Raw genomic sequence first — 18,711 nt, 5'->3', positions numbered from 1 at the left:
CTGCCTACTTAGAATCAGTTCTCTGGGGCTGTTCTTGTGAAGTTACGGCCGTCACATAAATGTCATATTTATAATTTACTAACCATGGCCGATCAAAGGACAAATGGTGGCACTGTAATTTTTCATAGAGTTTGCACAATACGGTCTTAAATGGTGTTTAAACTGGTTATAGAATCCAGTTTGGAACTATGATTCATTCATAGATGGACAATATTCTTTGATGTTCCATTGCATCGACTTGGAATTTAAAAAGCACCCACACGATAAACTAACAACTATCAATATGAAATATCATTCTACGTGAGGACAAAAGGGAAAGGACATTCTATCGGATTCAGGAAGTATGAATACCCAATTTACAGCTCAAAAAAACCAAGATTGACTCAGGAGCGAATTTTTTTTCGGAATGAGAGAATGAGTTCAAAAGGATAAATCCCATCCGAAAATATGGTACACGGTACGATATTAGGACACATTATTGTGTTCCTACTATCAAATTCGTTTTAAATTGGGCGATTGTGAATATGGAAGATTTGTTTGCGACCTGTCACGATCTTATCGGAAACAGCTTTCATCACTCCAGATGTTTCCTTTCATGTTTTTTTTAAATCTCAGAGATTGAAATGGAATAAGTCAGTGAAGTTATAATTCATAATTTATTGGGCAGCTATTCTATTTCCAAGCGATGATTTTACTCCCACAGTTAGATCATATGATCTTTGCCCCAGCCTGCGAGCATAATGCACCTTTAATTCGCCTCCTATTGTATGGATTTTAAAATATTTATACGTACGCCATTAGAAAATCAGATAGGCGAGTCTAGCCTAAATAACGTTTAAGAAACGTCTTGGAACATTGACTGCGTGCCCAAAGAAGAATAAATTATCACTATAACTTTGTTATCTGGGGGAGAATCTTCTTTCGTTCCTCGTTCTCTTAATTGATGATTTAATAACAATCTTCATCTCTGTCCCCTTACCCATTAGATAGCATATGTCTGAAAAATCGATTCTGCGCTTTATTTCCATAAATGATGGAGTTGAATTGAGCGCGTATGATTGACCTCTAATTTGACTCGTTAATCCTCCGAAAAAAAGACGTAACATCTTTTTTCCCTTCAATTTTGAAATACTGGTTTAGAAATAAGGTTTTTATTTTAATATTAACGTATATGTGTCATTGCCGGTAACCGAACGGGATACACAAGGAACAAGTAGGCACGTTAAAGAAATCTAAATTCCATTCTCTAATCAACCAACGATCTGTGTTAAATCTCTCATTGTAATTGAAAGAGTCCATATTTGTATTTATTCATCTGGATCTTCCTATACAACTGTTCATTAATCTTGGATGTAGATGATATTGAGACTCTGGTCTTGTCACCCAAGGCATCGTAACAGCTCATTTTTTTTCTGCTCCATCTGAAATTAAACCTTCAATTCATCCCAGCCTTGGTTCTCCGTTGTTTTTGTCCATCCAGTCCCCCGAAGACATCCAATTCTGTAATATTATTTCAATCGATCCTCCAAATCAAACCATAATTCTTGTAATAATCATTCTGGATTGTTTTGTGTTACATCTATCTGCCACTTTTCTCCTGTATCCCTGATGTAGCCTCCAGCCTTTTATCAGAATGTCCTTATACCTGTTCAATTTTCACTATATTTGATTCTCCAATTTCACCCGTGTCCGCCATTTACCCATTCCATTGTAAATGTTGTGCAAATACTTGCTTCACGTTCCGAATAACTTCATTTATTTTTGAAGAGTGACAATGGTGAAGTGTATGCAAAATATGCATTATCTGCAAAAATACATTGAGACACAGATGTGTAAACGAATATCGAAACACTATCACTGCCAAGGTCATACACAATGTGTGGTCGGGTGGCGAAAGACTCTAATAGTATCATGAAAACAGAGCTGAATTGGACGTCCCGATATTGATTTTTTAAAAAGTTAATATTAGGCAGGGTCTTTAGTTGAGATAAATTAGTGATACTTGGTTAAAGTACGCATGATTTGTGGAGTGTTTTACATTGCATGGAGATTATAGTTATTAATTAACGTCAGATTTGGAGAGCCGACACGTTCATATTTTAATATCGATGTAACCTTATATTTTTAATCAAAGATAGTAAGAACTGCCGATGCTGTAGTCAGGGATAACAGAGTGAGGAGCTGGAGGAGCACAACGGGCCAGGCAACATCAGAAGAGCCGGAAACCTGACGTTTCAGGCCGGGTGCTTAGACCGATAGGTGGGACTTGTATCAGGCTCTTTTGGCCCAGAGGTAGGAACACATATCAAGCCGTAGGATATTTCCTAGTCAGCCAGTTCAGTCCTATTATTATCCATCTCTGGATCAGGTGGGAATTAAACCCAAGCATCTTGGTCCAGAGGTAAGGATATTACCACCATGCCATAAGAGCTCTGGTTGCATGTTCGTCCAGCTGACTTATAGTCATAAACCAATTAGCTAGTCAATAGCGTTCGAGGCAGATATTAAGTATTCCATACATCACTAATGAGAGATGCAAACTGCCTCTACCCCTTCCAAACTATTTTTCTCTTTAAGTGAGCAGATGAGTAAAACTCACAATAACCGTCATTGATTAAGTGAGGGATTCAACTGATTTGGAATTCTGATTGATACTTGAATACTTCGCTAAATTTGAATAGATGGTTTACCAGGCATTGTGACTGAAGTGCTTGCAGGATGTCATCATATATGATCGCCTCAAGTGTGGTTGTGTTAAACCCATGAAAGGCGAGTAGCGTAATCCCATAAATGACCAGATTACACCTGGGGAAAAGTTCTTCCTCCCATCTGTATTGGCACGTTTATCTAAACAGGTACTTTTAATGCATGCTTCTACAACTGGAGCCACAATTTTAATTATGTTGCTTTTTAAAAAAAATAAATTTCACAAGATCACACATTAGTGGGTCTCAATCCAATATGTTGTCAGTGATGAAGACAGTGTAAAAGTAGGTGGTAAAGTTGTTTATCGTGGAAAGTACCTCGAAAACTAGTCATCAAAATACGTTCACTCACGTATACTTAAGAAATATATAGTATTTAGGATGTAGATATTCTGGTGGAGGTGTGAGGAGGGAGAAAGAGAAGACAGAAAGAGGAAGAAGCAATATATCCCTTAAAAAGAACAGACCTACTGTAAAAATGGTGATTGCCTTGCTAAGGCCTACCCTGAGAACTGTTTAAGATGAAATGCAGTTGTCTCCGTTTCGCTGCCTAATATTTATTGCTGGGTGAAGCAAATTCTCAAGTAAAACGTGTTTATTATAACTAATTACGACATAATTACTGAGTAAAATTACGTTTTAATAGTGGGGTTTTTTTCTGAAATGAGAACATGCTACTTACCAACGTCCCCGCTCCTAAAATGACAGCATGAAGTGACCGTTCCAATGATTGTTTTTAAATACTGGCAATTCATTTAGTCACTGGGCAGCAGCTGTGAAACATGTGAAGGAACGTAAAGGGTGGATGGAGGCCATCTAAACCTGTCCGCCCTGTAACATCACTAAAAAGGTCGGCTCCGTACTGCACTCTGTAGAAAATCACATTTTATTCACACTTCGATGTTTTAAACGCGCTCCTTAAGACTTTTTTTTAAATAAAAAGAATGCATTCCATTCCGCCTACATTTACAGCGCTAATTTGTGTGTTCATTTTTTCTAAATTCGAGCAGCCGCAAATATATCATTTCGGTATAACCACTGCAGGAGAGAGACCAAAGGAAATGGCAAGTGAAGGATCCTATTTTTTTGGCGCAGCTTTAAATACACTTCGGGAAACGGTTATTGTCGTTTTAAATATGAATTCAAAAACTTGGACGACCTCTCTACAAGCTGCGTGCGCGCTCACGACAAGGACAACGCCACGCGTTGATTGACGTTATTTTCCTCCAATAGGATCTTGCCATTCCCAACCGTTCGTTTCGTCTAGCCGAGCGCGAACCAATGCGACGAAGGCTATGGGGCGGGGAAACAGTGTTTGAAAGGAAAACACAGCCCGGCTCGCGCTGACGTTGCAGCAGCTCGCGCCCTCATTGGCCGCCACGCCATGGCGTGCTTTTTTTGGTCCTCGAGCTGTCAATCATCGACAGAGTTCTAGCCGCCCCAGAGCTTGAGCTCCCCCTCTCCCACACACGCTGTAGCTGCTCCTGGGAGTGTCTGGCTCCTACTTAGCGGGCGATAATGTTTTACAAAGCTATTGTTTTGGCAGCTACTGTTATTTTTTAAAAGGCTTTCAAAAGCATTTCAGCTCTCGATTCGTTCGGTTGGGGGGGGGGGGGGGGTGGTGAGGAGCGGGTAGAGTAGGTAAGTACTCTGGTAAGCTGTTGTCAACTCCCCCGCCACGGTAAATCCCCTCTTCAAAAATCACACCTAAGAAGCCGTGTTAATCATTTTAAAAATTAATAAAGGCCGCATTTATAAAAAGCAACGGTTTCAGACTGCGAAGAAAACCCTTACAAATGGTAACGTTTTCGTAAAAATATGAAACATTAAACATTCTGCATCATTTCTGTGACTAGGTGTAGCTTACATCAACACAAAAAGTGTGCATCATTTCGAAGAACCACATTTACAATTACGGAAGCCCCGAGATAATTTTCAAATCAAAATATCTCTCTCCTTAACAAAAAAGGTAGCAGCACTAGCAACTTTTAATGGTTTCTTAAGCATTTGCAACATGTGAAGTAGCTATACTTGCTTTAAATTGTAAACTATACACACGCATAATGCACGTTTCTCTTTATTGGAAATCAGGATGCCGGACAACGTCAGCACCTCTTCACACGTTACAAAACAAAAAATGAGAAATATATTCAATATTAAAGGCAGAAAATGGCTCAGGACGCTCCCTCTTTCAAGCATAGCCTTATATTATGACAGGCAAAAACGGATGGGAAAATCTACAATAAAGCATTTACAAATGCACATGAAAAATGCCACTTTGGCTTAACGGAAAATTATCTTCTAGATTTCAAAAACATCAATTCTTTATAACATAAATAAGTTAGTATAATTTCTCAGTGTCTTTACAAAGTTATGTACACAGGTACATTTTAGATTTTTTTATTCTTTTAAACATACAATACACAGGTATTGTAACTTTGCAGTTTCTAAACTGCATTGGAAAACTACACTGCTACTATTCAAGTCATACATTTTCTAAACTCTGCATTTTAACAGTTTCCCACTTCCTCCCCTTCACCCCACCCACCCCCCAAAAATGATTTATGTGCTACAAAAAAAAACTATGTACACAGGTAGTAAAATCAGCCAAGTGATAAAGGAAGAACCTAATTGCACAGCGCTATATCCACTCTAAAATCAGCGGTTTAGTGTTCACAAGTTCAGTGCCTGGGCTCTCCACACTTGGAGAGATAACGATATGTCTGTCTCTGAGGAGATCGTCCTCGCTTCATCAAGCACTGCCATGGATGAACAAGGGGGAAAAAAAAGGATCTTCATACCTAACAAGGAAAAATACAAAGTAAAAAGATTAATACAATGTTTGGTAATTATGTATCATTGGAATTACTTAAAATGCTATTTGGCATAGCTACACTGATAATTTCAACTCAGCTGCTGATTACAGGGTACAGTTGGCAAAAGGGTTAAGCAATTGGTTATTCAACTGGACACTGAGCCAACTAATACCATTAGTGCTAAGACTTGTGCACAGATATGATCATGTTATTAACATGATATTTCAATATTTGATTTAAAAATCTAGCAACTGGACAAGTTACACTGCCTGGAAGTAATCAAAAAATGCATTTGTCAGCATGGTGGGACTTTAGACACAAGAACCACATTTAACTAGTTGCTATAATTTTCAAATGCACAAATATGTATTACTTGTTATTGAATATAGTTAGCTGTGGTGCATCCAGGCCTTTCCTTTAAAAAGCAAACTGATTTGCTTTGGGCCAGGGGGGAGATATGGTGAGTGTGGCAGCACTACCTGAAAGAAAGTCACCTATATAGGTTTCTTAAAGAGAGAGTTTTTGGATCTGACTAGTTAGACCTACCAACTTAAAGAAATATCACAACTGCACAGGGCAATATATCTGTAGTCTAATTAGGATGTTTTAAAATCTCAGTGCAAACACACCTTGTTCTATCTGAAACTGATACAGAAGACAGTTTAGCATACACAATACTTCACAAAAAGTAGTGGACAATATTTTCAATGCACGACTTTGACTACGAATGTGGACAGAGCCAAGAAATAAGCATCTCCATTAAATTTTAATTTGTTGAGACTAGCTATTTAAAAAGCTAGCTTCCCCACCACACCCCTTGTTTGTATATTAAACCTGAGTGTACACCACATAGTCCCGCCACTCACATTTTACTACAACTTATAAAATCATAGGGGAAATGAGAGAAACGTTAAAATATATGTGCCATGCAGCTATTCTACAACCTTGGACTCAACCGCAAGTGTAATTTTGAATGCTGCTTGTACATCAGCCGGGGAGATAAAGAACAGCTTCCTCCTGTGATCTGTTTTTAATCGTGATTATTTCTTGTTTTATTGTATTAATGTTGGAAGTTGGCGTAAAGGGAAAAAATGCCCAATGTATAAAGCCTACAAAGACACATTACAGTTGTGGTTGCGCACTCCCCCGCGTAATGTACTACGTTTTCGCAGTCAGTCCTGAGACTTTATTGACAAGACTTGTGCAAAGCAATCTACCGTATTGTGGAGGGAAGGAAAGGACACCCAAGATGTTTAACTTGTGCAGAACGCTACAGTGTATCTGGTTATTTGAAAACAGCTGGAAATAATCACCTGTGCATACGTGTCGGTCAGAAAATATAGCAAAGAAACACGAGTGACATTACAACCCTGTGTACGCTTTCAAACCTGGGCCAGTGAGGCCAACCGGTTAATGCAGTATAAAGTCTTGTTGCTACCTTTGTTGTTATATGATATTTTGGGAGGAGACAGTCAATTGAAAAAAGGTACAGAAGAGCTACCTTGTCACTTTTGCTTTATGTTTGATGCCCGCTCGAAATCGATTTCTTCGGCGTCTTCTCTAATGTATTTATATTGGGAGAATTTGCTGACCAGTCTGACTCCGTCGCTGTGTTGGTTCTTTTTGCTTCTGGAAAGCCATCTATAATCAAGAAAAGCTAAATTAAAATTTGTAAAAAAAAATTCAGTATGATAGTATATTATGTGCGTTACTCCTTAATGAAGGTTCGTCGTGCTGATGGGTAGTAGTCAACCACATCTCAAGCTTGTTGAAGGGGGGAGAAAAGCCGTTTGCTTCATCTTTGTAAAAGGCCTTTGAAGTTGCAGTATCCTTTTTCAAACGTAGGGGAACTCATGCTTAACCCCAAACAGACCAAGAACTGCACGATTTTAAAAGCAGGTCCGCGGAAATATGTGAATAAACCACTGGTTGGCAGTGAAAGCTTCTTTTTGCGCGAAAAAAAAGGTCAGAAAGGTCCGTTTGAAAATGGATCCTGCAACTCCCAATAGAGTACATCTTTGTCACTTACCGACTGACGCAGCTCGTTTTCGGGGACTACAGCACTGCTCTTTTGAGTCCGTGAAATGTTCAGTTGTCTCTTTAACCACGTCCTTTTGCTCTGAATTCGCAAAGTGTGTCTCCCCTGAATTTCCCTGAGCCAGAGTTCCTGCGCAAACTATCGCATGGTTCCCGTTCACATCCATACTGCAATCGGCTGATGACACTTGCTCCCTGGGAGAACCCCAGTAAAAATGAGGCACATCCTTGCAATCCACGGCTTCCCATTTGTAATTCCCATCCAGCGGCTTGTCCCTCTCGAAGTCGTAATTCCACCTCCGCCTGTCCTGCTCGCGGATCTCCTTCTGTTTCTTTTGTAACTCTCGGTTCAACTCGTCGTGGTTTACGGGACCGAAAAGATTCCTGCAGGCTGAAGGTTTTGGGTGCCCTCCTTGCTGAGCTGCCATTCTCTCCAGCGAAGGGCTACCATTAGAAATGCGTACGTTTGACATTTTTTTTCCCTTCGTACCCCCTCTCGCTGCAAATCGTCCGAAGCCTCACAGACAGCAGGACTGCAAGGTTACACGATGTAACAATATCGTGCAATTCTTCAGAAAGCTGCAAAGCACAGAACCACAACAAAAACGCCAACAACAGCAGCAGTTTACAACCTATCGCTCGTCAAAACTGATTCCAGTAAGGCGGAAAAAAAACTGGCTTTTTTTTCAGTTACCCAATATGGCGAAGGAGGCTGACGAAGAGGAAACTGAGTGACGGACAGGGAATTTTAAAAAGAGAGCACCCTGCGATTGGCCGGAGTGAAGCTGCTCCGCCCTTGTCCCGCCCTCAAGTGTAGGGCTGGGACTCGGGAACGAGCTTGCTCTAGGCTGGGAGCGACCTTGTAATGATCTAAAAACGTTTTGTTTATTGACAAGCAATCTCTCTCTTCTCTCCCCCTCCCTCCTCGAAGGGAGAGTGAGAGGTAGGCGCCTATGGAGAAGTATTAGCGAAGCGTGAAACCTACTAAAGAGGAGTCAGCTCGTAGCGCCATCAACCCGACAGCCGCAGCAAACACAGCTCTCCCGCAGCAAACGTGAATTCTCCTACATATTGCATCACTTAGATTCATTGAAGTGACTTTATACCGACTATTAGGGACATTAAAAAAAACATATGACAGCGTAGGAGTGCATTTGGTCCATCGTTTCCGTACTAGACGGGTAAACGTCATCCAGCCTCCCTCCCAGCTTCCAACTCTTGGTCCGTAGCCCTGGACGATAGGGCAGCTCATGAGCACATCCAAGTGTTTTGTTTATAAACCAGCTATCCTACACCTCAAAATGCACATTACTAATTGTTAAAATCCTACAAATGCAGCAAACACCTCGCAATAAATGATCGAGAGTAATCAGGCTATTCATGAAAATTGCTCTCGATGAATGCTCAGACATCCCAAAACTGGAGAATTTTCAGTGAGATGAATGATTTCGCTAATGATTGAGCACAGCCGCAGCACGCATGACCAACCGAGTAACTTTACTGGAAAGTGCTCAAGGGGTTAACAGTGTGTCGGTTATATTTTAAAATCTTAACTGGTTTCCTTTTATGCGACGTAAACATGTTTCTTGGCGGAATTTTTTTAACTCCGATCTTGGACTTTCTGCCAATAACCGCTCTCAATTGTGCAGTTTACCACTTTTGTGGATTAATCATCTGAAACTGGCCGGGTGAGTGCAGAATAAAGGCTATGAAACAATAGTAATGTAGTCGAATTCACAAAATACGGGGTTCTCTTTCTATTTTAAAATATTAACGTGGGTGAGAGTTTGTAAATCATATTTTCATTGTAGATACTGTAGTTTAACTGGCAACTCGTGTCTCCCTTCAGCAATACAGCAGGTGACTGCACAGAGTGCTAAAAGGGCGCGTCAGAAATTATGATGTCGTTTTCAAGAATTAAACATAACCGTAAAAACGTCTTGTAGTTGATTTCTCGGCAGTTGTTTGAGAGCCTTCTAGACGCATTCATAGCTGTTACAAGGTGTTATGTTTAGGAGCTACCCAAGACATCCAGGGATCGCTTTTCGAGACTCGATACGTAAAGGCGACTTTTCCTTCACCTCAGTGTATGTAGTATTTGGGAAACGAAATGAAGACTCAGATCTCACTGTAAAACATGTTCTGTGATTGTATTCCAAGAAAACAGTCAATTTTGGTAAACATTAGGACGTCAACAGAACTGAAATGCAGAGGTCGATCTCACTGTTTGCACATTAATTGCGCTGTGTTTACTTATAAATACTGGGCGCAGCAAAGAAAAATATGAACGGTCTTGATTGTAATGAGGTCGCAAGACAAAAGCTAGAAAGTAACTGATTCAGAAAGTATTTTCAGTGTAAATTATCATTGCTTAGAATTGTTTTATTGTGCTTCGCAATCACACCTAGTATATTTTTGAATCACTCTTTTGGGGACACTGCAGGGAAAGGGCAAACGCCGTATTTGTGTTTCTCTCGGATAAACGACGACTCCTTTGGTAAAACCGTGGAGTAATTTGTAATGTGTTTCAAGATGTATCGCCCAAACAAAGCTGACACAAAGTAAATAAATCTCCGATTTACCCAGAGCACATTTTCCAAATGTAGTTACAATCAGTCTTAGTACACTTGAGCATTATATCCCGCCCCATCTTCGGGGGGCGGGGGGGCGGTGGTGGCTTATAATGCATGCGGAATCACCGATTCTTATATAAGACAAACTTCAGAGAGGTTATCTTAACCATTATGAGTTATTCTTATTAGTTAAAGTACAGCATTTACCCCTGTCACTCAATAATCTAATTTGCGCCAAATTCTGTTAAATCCTTGACAGCGAAACGGGAACGGGATAGTGGAATAGGGAAGAATATCAATGGAGCGTCCAACATTCAGTTAGGATTTTGCATATGAATTGCTATGGGCACATATAGCAGTAGTCTCATATTTGATCTAGCCATTGAAGGATTGTTTATCTCTGTAAAGCCATTCAGACAAGGCATCGGATCGTTGCATTTGTTGCACCTCAATAGCTATGCTGAATTTTGCAACCATGTGCATGACAGTTTGTTGCAAGTTCTTAATGATTGTAATATGGGGAGAATAGAATATGAACCCAACCCAAAACAAAAAAAAACAGCTTATATACGTATATAAATAGGAAAGACAAATGTGGGTCCATGACAAACAGATATGGGGTAATTTATAATGGGAATGGGTACAAGAAATTTCCCAGAAATAATAGTTCAAAGAAACTAATGAATTGAAGAACTGAAAAAAAGGTGTGGTTTAAAAAAATGTAGTCCTGCAGAATTACTGGGACTGAAAATTGAATTGCTGGGATCCAATAATCCACAACCTAGAGTATTGAAAGAGGTGGCTTTAGAGAGAGTGGATGCATTTGTTGTCATCTTTCAAGATTCTATTGATTCTGTATAATACTTCCAAATTGTAAACGTTGAAATATAATGTCATTACTTAAGAAAAACAGCAAAGAGAAAATAAGGCACTGCAGGTGTGGTAGCCTGACATCAGTGATAGGAAAAATAGTGGACTCTATAAAATGTATGGTAGCTGATAATCATCCAATTGGTCAGTGTGAACATGGACGTATGAAATGAAAATCATAATGACAAACGTGTTGGAGTTTTTTTTAGTTGGTAGTGGGGAGCTATTGGACTAGTGAATCTTGTGCACTTGGATTCTGAGAAGCTTGTTGGTAAAGTACCACCTAGGATATTAGTGAGGAAAATTAGAGCATGTGGGATAAAGGGCAATATACTAGCATGGATTGAATCTGGTTAACAGAAAGAAACAGATGGGTAAAAGATTAGTGTTTGGGCCCTAGGTGTTCACAATCTATGTCAATGATTTGGAAATGAGGACCAAATGTAATATTTCTAAGTTTGCTGATCGCACATAACTAAGTGGGAATCTAAATTGTGAGGAGGATACAAAGAATGGGAAAAAATATGGCAGATGGAATTTAATATGAATAAGTGTGAGATTATTCACTTGTGATAGGAATAATGAGGTGCATAGTATTTCTTCAGAAATTGAGCAGTGTTTATGCCCAAAGGGGAAAATGGTCCTTGTTCATAAGTCACTGATAGATGACATACAGATGCGGCAAGCAATCAGGAAGGTGAATGGCATGTTGGATTCTATTACAAGAGGATTTGAGTAAACAGTAAAAATGTTTTGTTTCAATTGTATAGAACCTTGGTGAGACCATATCTGAAGTATTGTGTATAATTTGGTCACCTTATCTAAGGAAGGATATACATGCTGTAGAGGGAACTCCAGAGTTTCCCCAGATTAATTCCTGTAATTGAGGACTGATTGAGGAGGCTGGGCCTATGTTCACTAACATTTAGAAATGTACAAATTTTTTAAAGAACTGGACAAGTTGGGTGTGGAACAATATTTCCCCTAGCTGGGAAAGTGGAGGTGTTAGTCTAAAAGAATTTTCTGCCACACAGGGCACTGTTGCATTATGTTCAAGGCATAAGTTAATAGATTTCTAACATCAAGTGTTATGGGGATAGAGTGGAATGATTGGATTGATGTAGATGATCAGCCATGATCAAATTTAGTGGAATGAACCCAAGTGAATGGTCTACTCTTGCTCCAATGTTCCCATACACTAATATTTTGGAACATTGTCGGAGCCTTCAAAAATGTCTCAGATTGGAATATGGGGAAGAAAATTTTGAAAGAGTCCCAAGTAGAGAAGAAAATAAATCAACAGAAAGAAAAGCAGGAAGGGGAAACACAAAGGGTGAGAAATGAACAATGGGGCAACAATCCAGACATAGGAGTGTATTCAAGGGTGAAGAGATGGTGGATATCATGCATTATGTGGCCACCGGTGGGGAGTGCAGTGGTTATTGGATGGGTAGGAAAGTTATTGGAGGGATTTGAAAGAGAATCCAGTTCTTTGCAGCAGTAGGAAGCTACTTGAATTTGGTGGTGTAATGGTAATAAGGCCTTCATGTAGGAGATGGAATAGCTGTAACATTCTCAGTACCTGTGATTTTTAAATGATAGAATTGGGACAGTTATCATTGGAGGAGAGTAGTAATCGACCTATAAATGTATGGAATTGGGTTTTGATGGGAAAGAAAGACAGATGGGTAAAAGGCAGGCATTGTTGTAGAAGTGAAACAAAGGCGGCCTGGTGCGTGCTCGATTGACTATAGGGAAGGAAGCAGTTAAAGCTTGAACAGTACAGCATGAGGTAGCAGCCAAGGATAAGATACTGTAAAGTGTTTGCAGCAGCTGTAAAGGACAACTTGGTTCTGCTGGCATTAACTTGGAGAAGATATGTGATCATCCAGGGCTTTATGTTGAATACACAACCGAAAATGTGGATAACCATCATGACGAAAGAATATGATATAATTTATAAAATGGCATGGGTAATTATGTAACCCTAGTTGCACTAGAGATACTTGGGTATGGAAGGACAAATTGTTGGACATATTATCTATAATGTGACAGGATGGAGTCAGGACAGACGGTGTTACAGACATGAACTATGCACAGAGAAGGATAGCATGCCTAACAGGGTTTTGGAAGGATAGCATGCCTAACAGTGTTGAATAAATTACGAAGATTAAAGAGGATAAAATCAAAAAAAAATTGGACCCCTACAGTGCAGAAGTAAGCTATTAGACCAGAGGCCTATGCCAGTTCTTTGAAAGAGGTTTTTGCATAATCCATTTTGCCCCACCACAGTGGTGCTTTCCCTCTTAACCTTGTAATTTTTACCTTTTCAGGTATACTGTATTTCCATTTCTATTTTCAAGTCACTGTTTAATCTACTTCCATCACTCGATGAGAAGGAACAATCAGTCACAGTCCCAATTAAATAAGATACCTTCAAATACTATGTTTTCAAATACCATGTATGAATAGCCTGATTGAATGATTTTTAACAAAGAGACAGCTGTAAAAATTGAGTCACAGCAAATGTGCTGGTCAGGTTGAAGAAGTTAAATGTTTTTTAAATTAATTCCAGGAAATGGTTTTCACTGGTAGACCAGCATTATTCTGACAAAGGGTCACCAAATGCAAGGTGTTAACTCTGTTTTGTGCATCCCAGTTGCCCTAGAAGGTAATAGTGGACTGCTTTCTTGAACTACTGCAGTTCTTAGAATGAAGGAAAGTTTATGATGTTGCTTGGCAGTGAATTCAAAGATTTTGAACGAGAAATAGTTAAGAGACTGTGATAAATATCAAAGACAAGATGCTGTTTGACTTTGAGGTGAAGTTAGAAATGATAGTGCTCACATTCAATTTCTACTCTGGTCCACCCAGATTTTGCATGAGTCATGGGTTTGGAAGTTACTGCTGAAGAAGCCTTGGCAGTCAATACTGTAGATGGTACAGGGTGTAATAGTAGTTGTATGGTGCTTAAGCTGTTGGACATGATGTCGATCAAGCTGAGTGCGAAGGTGTCAAGTTTGTTGAGTTTTATTACAGTCACAGCATCCACGAAAATGGAGAATATTTCACCAGACCTTTGATGTATGCTTTGCAAGTTTTGGACAAGCTTTGGGAAAAAGAAGCCAATTCACTTGCTGCAGAATTACCAGCCTCTGAACTGTCCTATTAGCCACGGTATTTATGTAGCTAGTTCAATTAGCTTCAACTGAATGTAGGGATAGATGCTGTCATTGATTGGATTGTTATGTTTGCATAGGTGGTTGTGTTTTCCCTCTATTCTACCTGTCTGATATCAACCAGTCATCTCTCTACAGCCATGTGTCATAGACAGCTGTATACTTCTTTAAAAAAAAACTCAGCTACCAGAAACTATCAATTTTGTGGTGTCTTATTCCTTTCCTGCAATTCTGTTGATTTCTATTGAAATAATAAATGACTTAAGCTTTGAGGAATCATAGAACACTGTCCGATGATGAAGCTGAATTAATACTGGTACACATATAATCAATAATCCCCTCCTACTTCAGCAGCATCTGTATGTCAGATGCCACACACTATCAGGCTCAGTGAATTTTGAAGTTAGTCTTCCACTTACCATCAACAGAAGGTGCTGCTTAAAAGTGTCTTTGTTTTAAATGTCTAACATCTAAATAAATGTTGTACAAGATTCAAATTTTAAAAATCATAGGGCACATTGGAATAGTGGTTGTCATTAATTCAACTCTCTCACAGTCAGGCAAAGTGATATTTTAGTTCCAACCCAAAACATTGGGAAATCTGTCAGAACTAATAATGAAGTCAATTAGGCCACCCTCATCATCAGGTATGATTGTGCTAAGACAGAATGAAGCACTATGTTCAACATAGTAAAGCATAAGATTTTCCATTTCTAATCTACCATTTATCTACCCCTTGCTACATTGGTGACATATAGTTACCACCACATGCACACATACATACACAGAACAAAGAAGAATACAGCATAGGAACAGGCCCCTCAGCCCTCCTAGCCTGCGTTGGCACATTTTGTTTCTTGAATGCTGCAATTGTGTTTGCTTCCACCACCTCCTCTGGCGGTGCGTTTCAGGCACTCATCATCCTTTGTGTAGAAAAGCGTGCCTCACACATCTCTTTTAAATTCCACCCCACAAGCACTTGCACCTTGAACCTGTGTCCCCTTGTAATTGACACCTCATACTTTCCACTCTATCTATACCATTCACAATCTTATAAACTTCTATCACATCGCCCCTTAACCTTCTGCATTCCAGTGAAAACAAACCCAATCTATCCAACCTTTCTTCAACATCGTTTTAAACCTTTTTTGTTCTTTGTCCAAAGCATCCACATCTTTCTGGTAGTGATAATGGGAACTGCAGATGCTGGAGAATCCAAGATAATAAAGTGTGTAGCTGGATGAACACAGCAGGCCAAGCAGCATCTCAGGAGCACAAAAGCTCCTGAGATGCTGCTTGGCCTGCTGTGTTCATCCAGCTTCACATCTTTCTGGTAGTTTGGTGACCAGAACTGTGTGCAATATTCCAAATGTGGCCTAACTAAATACTCTAAAAAGCCTCTGCATAACTTGTCTATCCTTATACTCAATGCCCTTTCCAATGAAGACAAGCATGCCATAGGCCTTTTTTACCTTAATACCTGCACTGCCACCTTCAGTGATACGTGAACTTGCACACCCAGATCCCTCTGCATATCAATACTCCTGAGGGTTCTGCCATTCACTGTATAATTTCCACTTGTACTTGACCTTACATCACATCACATTTGTCCAGATTGACCTCTATCTGCTATTTTTCTGCCATGTCTCTAACTGATCCATATTCTGCTCTATCCTCTGAAAATTCTCCTCACTATCCACAATGCCACCAATCTTTGTATCGTCCACAAACTTATTAATTAGGCCAGACTCATTTTCCTCCAAATCACTTACGTAGACCACAAACAGCAGAGGTTGCAGCATTGACTCCTGTGGAACACCACCTGTCACAACCCTCCATTCTGCAAAGCATCCTTTCCACTGCTATCCTCTATCTCCTATGATTAAGCCAGTTCTGTATCCATCTTGTTTCAGAGATAGTCATTACTGCAGAAGCTGGAGAATCTGAGATAACAAGGTGTAGAGCTGGATGAACACAGCAGGCCAAGGAGCATCAGATGCTGCTTGGCCTGCTGTGTTCATTCAGCTCTACACCTTGTTATCTCTGTATCCATCTTGCCAGCTCAACCCGATACCATGTGACTTCACCGTTTGTACCATCTTTTGTATATCAAGCTCTTCATGAAAAGCATGGCAAAAAAAGTTTTCTCTGCTGAGGTTGGTTTTCTGAAAAATAAATATTTGGGGCATTGTGTTATTCTTGAAGGGAAAAGGTTAAAGCATAAGATTCTGTTGCTTTGATTTTCTGGCATACATGGGGAGGTCACTAGTCACAGTCAGAACTAAAGTCTTGCAGACACAGTTTGTTGACAGAATACAATCTTGCAATGTTCTTTTAACAACTTTTTCAAAAAAACAAATAAGGCTTCACCCTGAATTAATGTTCTTTTCAGAAATGGAAGTAATCAGCTCAGTAGTTTATTCCAAATGCACTTCCCACCAAATGATCAAGAACCTTTCCAAGCCAGTCACTGTGTAAAAACAGTCCTAGCAGGGTCTACAGCAAAACAGACAATTATCATTGGTCATATGAGTCCGAAGAAGCCTTTTAAAAAAATTCCAATTCCACCATGAAATTTTAATGACCTCTTTTAAAGAAACTATTCCAGGCATGTCCACAAATCTTGAAAACAATTCTTTTTTTCCACGATCCTTCAAAACATAAGTCTTCAAAGTAATATTAAATATAAAGCATTTATAACAATAGCGAGTAGTTAGGATATGGAATGGATGGCATGTACGTGTCGTGGATGTAGGTGCAGTTGAGGCACTCAGTGTGCAGGGTTGAGGGGATAAAGCAGGCAAATAGCACTAGGTTATAATGTTTGTGCAGACAGCTGGTGCAGAGATGATGGCTGAACAGCCTCCTACTGTGCTGTAACAACTGGGCACGATTCTGCAATTTAAGTTTTTTTTCTCAGTCTCTTCATCAGGCTAAAGTTCTATCTGTTCAAAACAAAACCTTCTTAAACATTTTTGATTATTTTCTTTCATCTTCCAAACCCTTTCCTACTTCCACTAATCTCCGGATATTTTCTACATCAAGCTGTTTAGAGATGTTATTACAAACTTCTCAATTGGTAGGACTTTAAGCTAAGCCTTCTGGCCCAGAAGCAGGAACAGTACCACTGCATCACAAACAAAAGGCCCTCCACTAATCGCTACTGCTTCCCCTAAATTACCTTCATGTGTTTTGTTAAATCAAAACTATTATAAGATGTAAATTGTACTTGCTTGTAAGGGTTTTAATTTTGAAAATGTCACTGCTGATTACATCACTGACCTCTTATGATTCTGTAACATGTAGAAATTTTAGAACTGCAGTCAAGTATGTGGAATAGTTAAAATCAGTTCATGCAACACTAGTACCTTTTTCTCTGACTTGCCTGTGTGGCTGTGTTACTATTGTCCAGGTTGAATTATCCAGCTTACTTCATGTTATGCTTATATACACAAGTAATACAAATCCATATTTTTCAAAGACAAAGAAAACGTTTATCCTATGTAGATAATTCTGTCCTTTTGAATCCATTTAGCTCAGTTTTCATCTGGCTCCTCATCTTGTACCTTGCACAAATAAACATAAATTTATCAATCTATATTTTTCACGGAATTGTGGTCTTACATCTCGAACAGAAAAGTAAATAATTAATTTCAGTGAGAATGTGTTGTAAAAACTGCACAGTCCCAAAAACAAAAAAACCTATAAAATACTGCCAGACAAATGTCTTAAAACTCGTGTCATGGATACATTTAAAACAACTGCTAATGACATATACATGAAACGTAGTTATCGTTAAATTAACTAATTATAGAAATATGTGAAATGTAAACAATATTCTGAACACTTTTGCATGAAGTTCTTAATATAAGTTTATGCCTTGCCAAATGGTTCTTCCAAAATGCAAATATTGTCTGTATTACTTTTCAGAATTTTAAAAAGTAAAAGTGTTTCTGATGTAGAAATTGACTCATCCCCCCCAACCAAACACCAGGATCGCGGTTTAAATAAGCCGCACCCGTACATGTTGCTGCCTGCTGCTTTGCCATTACTACGTGCAACTCGCAACGCCCGACCATATTTAATTGGTTGCAGCTATTGCCAGGACACGGAATATTGCAAGCTACCAAAAATCAGTCCGTATTTCTTAAAGGTCATGTGCTGTGGCTGTGAAACATGGTATTCGGAATTGGGGTAATGGTTGGCTCCTCTGAAAAGCTGCTATGGAGGATGTCTGAACATTTGAGGGTGTGCACCAACGTTTTCTGATACCGGAGTCCTCATGATCGAGATGGAAAGATGTTCAGTATCCACTAGGGGGCAGGAAGACTTCCAAATTAATTGTTCAGGAGACAGCGGGAACATGGACAGCGGTAAACGCGACGAGGTTTCTACATGAACATGGATGCAGTGCAGGGAAGAAATTAAATGATCTTGCAAAAGGTGTCTTGCTGAATAATTCATCTGCAACTGATATATCCTGCCTACTGCAGATTTGGCCTCCTCTAGAGCTCACTTAACTACACCCCAT

At 39.5% G+C, this 18,711-nt stretch overlaps 1 protein-coding gene across 1 annotated transcript; it reads right to left on the bottom strand.

Moving 5' to 3' along the window:
- Positions 1-4,766: 4,766 nt before the first annotated feature.
- Positions 4,767-8,368, bottom strand: cdkn1bb (cyclin dependent kinase inhibitor 1Bb). Its single transcript, XM_048549048.2, has 3 exons — positions 7,551-8,368; positions 7,023-7,162; positions 4,767-5,506 (listed from the first exon to the last, which is right to left on the bottom strand). Exons 1-2 carry the CDS (start codon positions 8,029-8,031, stop codon positions 7,038-7,040), a joined length of 606 nt encoding a protein of 201 aa, XP_048405005.1. The 5' UTR covers positions 8,032-8,368; the 3' UTR covers positions 4,767-5,506; positions 7,023-7,037.
- Positions 8,369-18,711: the final 10,343 nt, after the last annotated feature.

The sequence above is a fragment of the Stegostoma tigrinum genome, chromosome 18 (assembly GCF_030684315.1).
Source record: "Stegostoma tigrinum isolate sSteTig4 chromosome 18, sSteTig4.hap1, whole genome shotgun sequence".
In the NCBI taxonomy this organism is placed as follows: Eukaryota; Metazoa; Chordata; class Chondrichthyes; order Orectolobiformes; family Stegostomatidae; genus Stegostoma; species Stegostoma tigrinum.
The sequence above is the reverse complement of the archived record's forward strand: the minus strand, read 5'-3'. Positions and strand labels throughout refer to the sequence as shown.

What these genes read in the sequence shown, in the direction of transcription:
- cdkn1bb (XM_048549048.2), bottom strand. Translation starts at nt 8,031, where the DNA reads ATGTCAAACGTACGCATTTCTAATGGTAGCCCTTCGCTGGAGAGAATG. An exon ending in AAAACGAGCTGCGTCAGTCG is followed by an intron (nt 7,163 to 7,550) that starts GTAAGTGACAAA and finishes TCTTGATTATAG; the next exon opens with ATGGCTTTCCAGAAGCAAAA.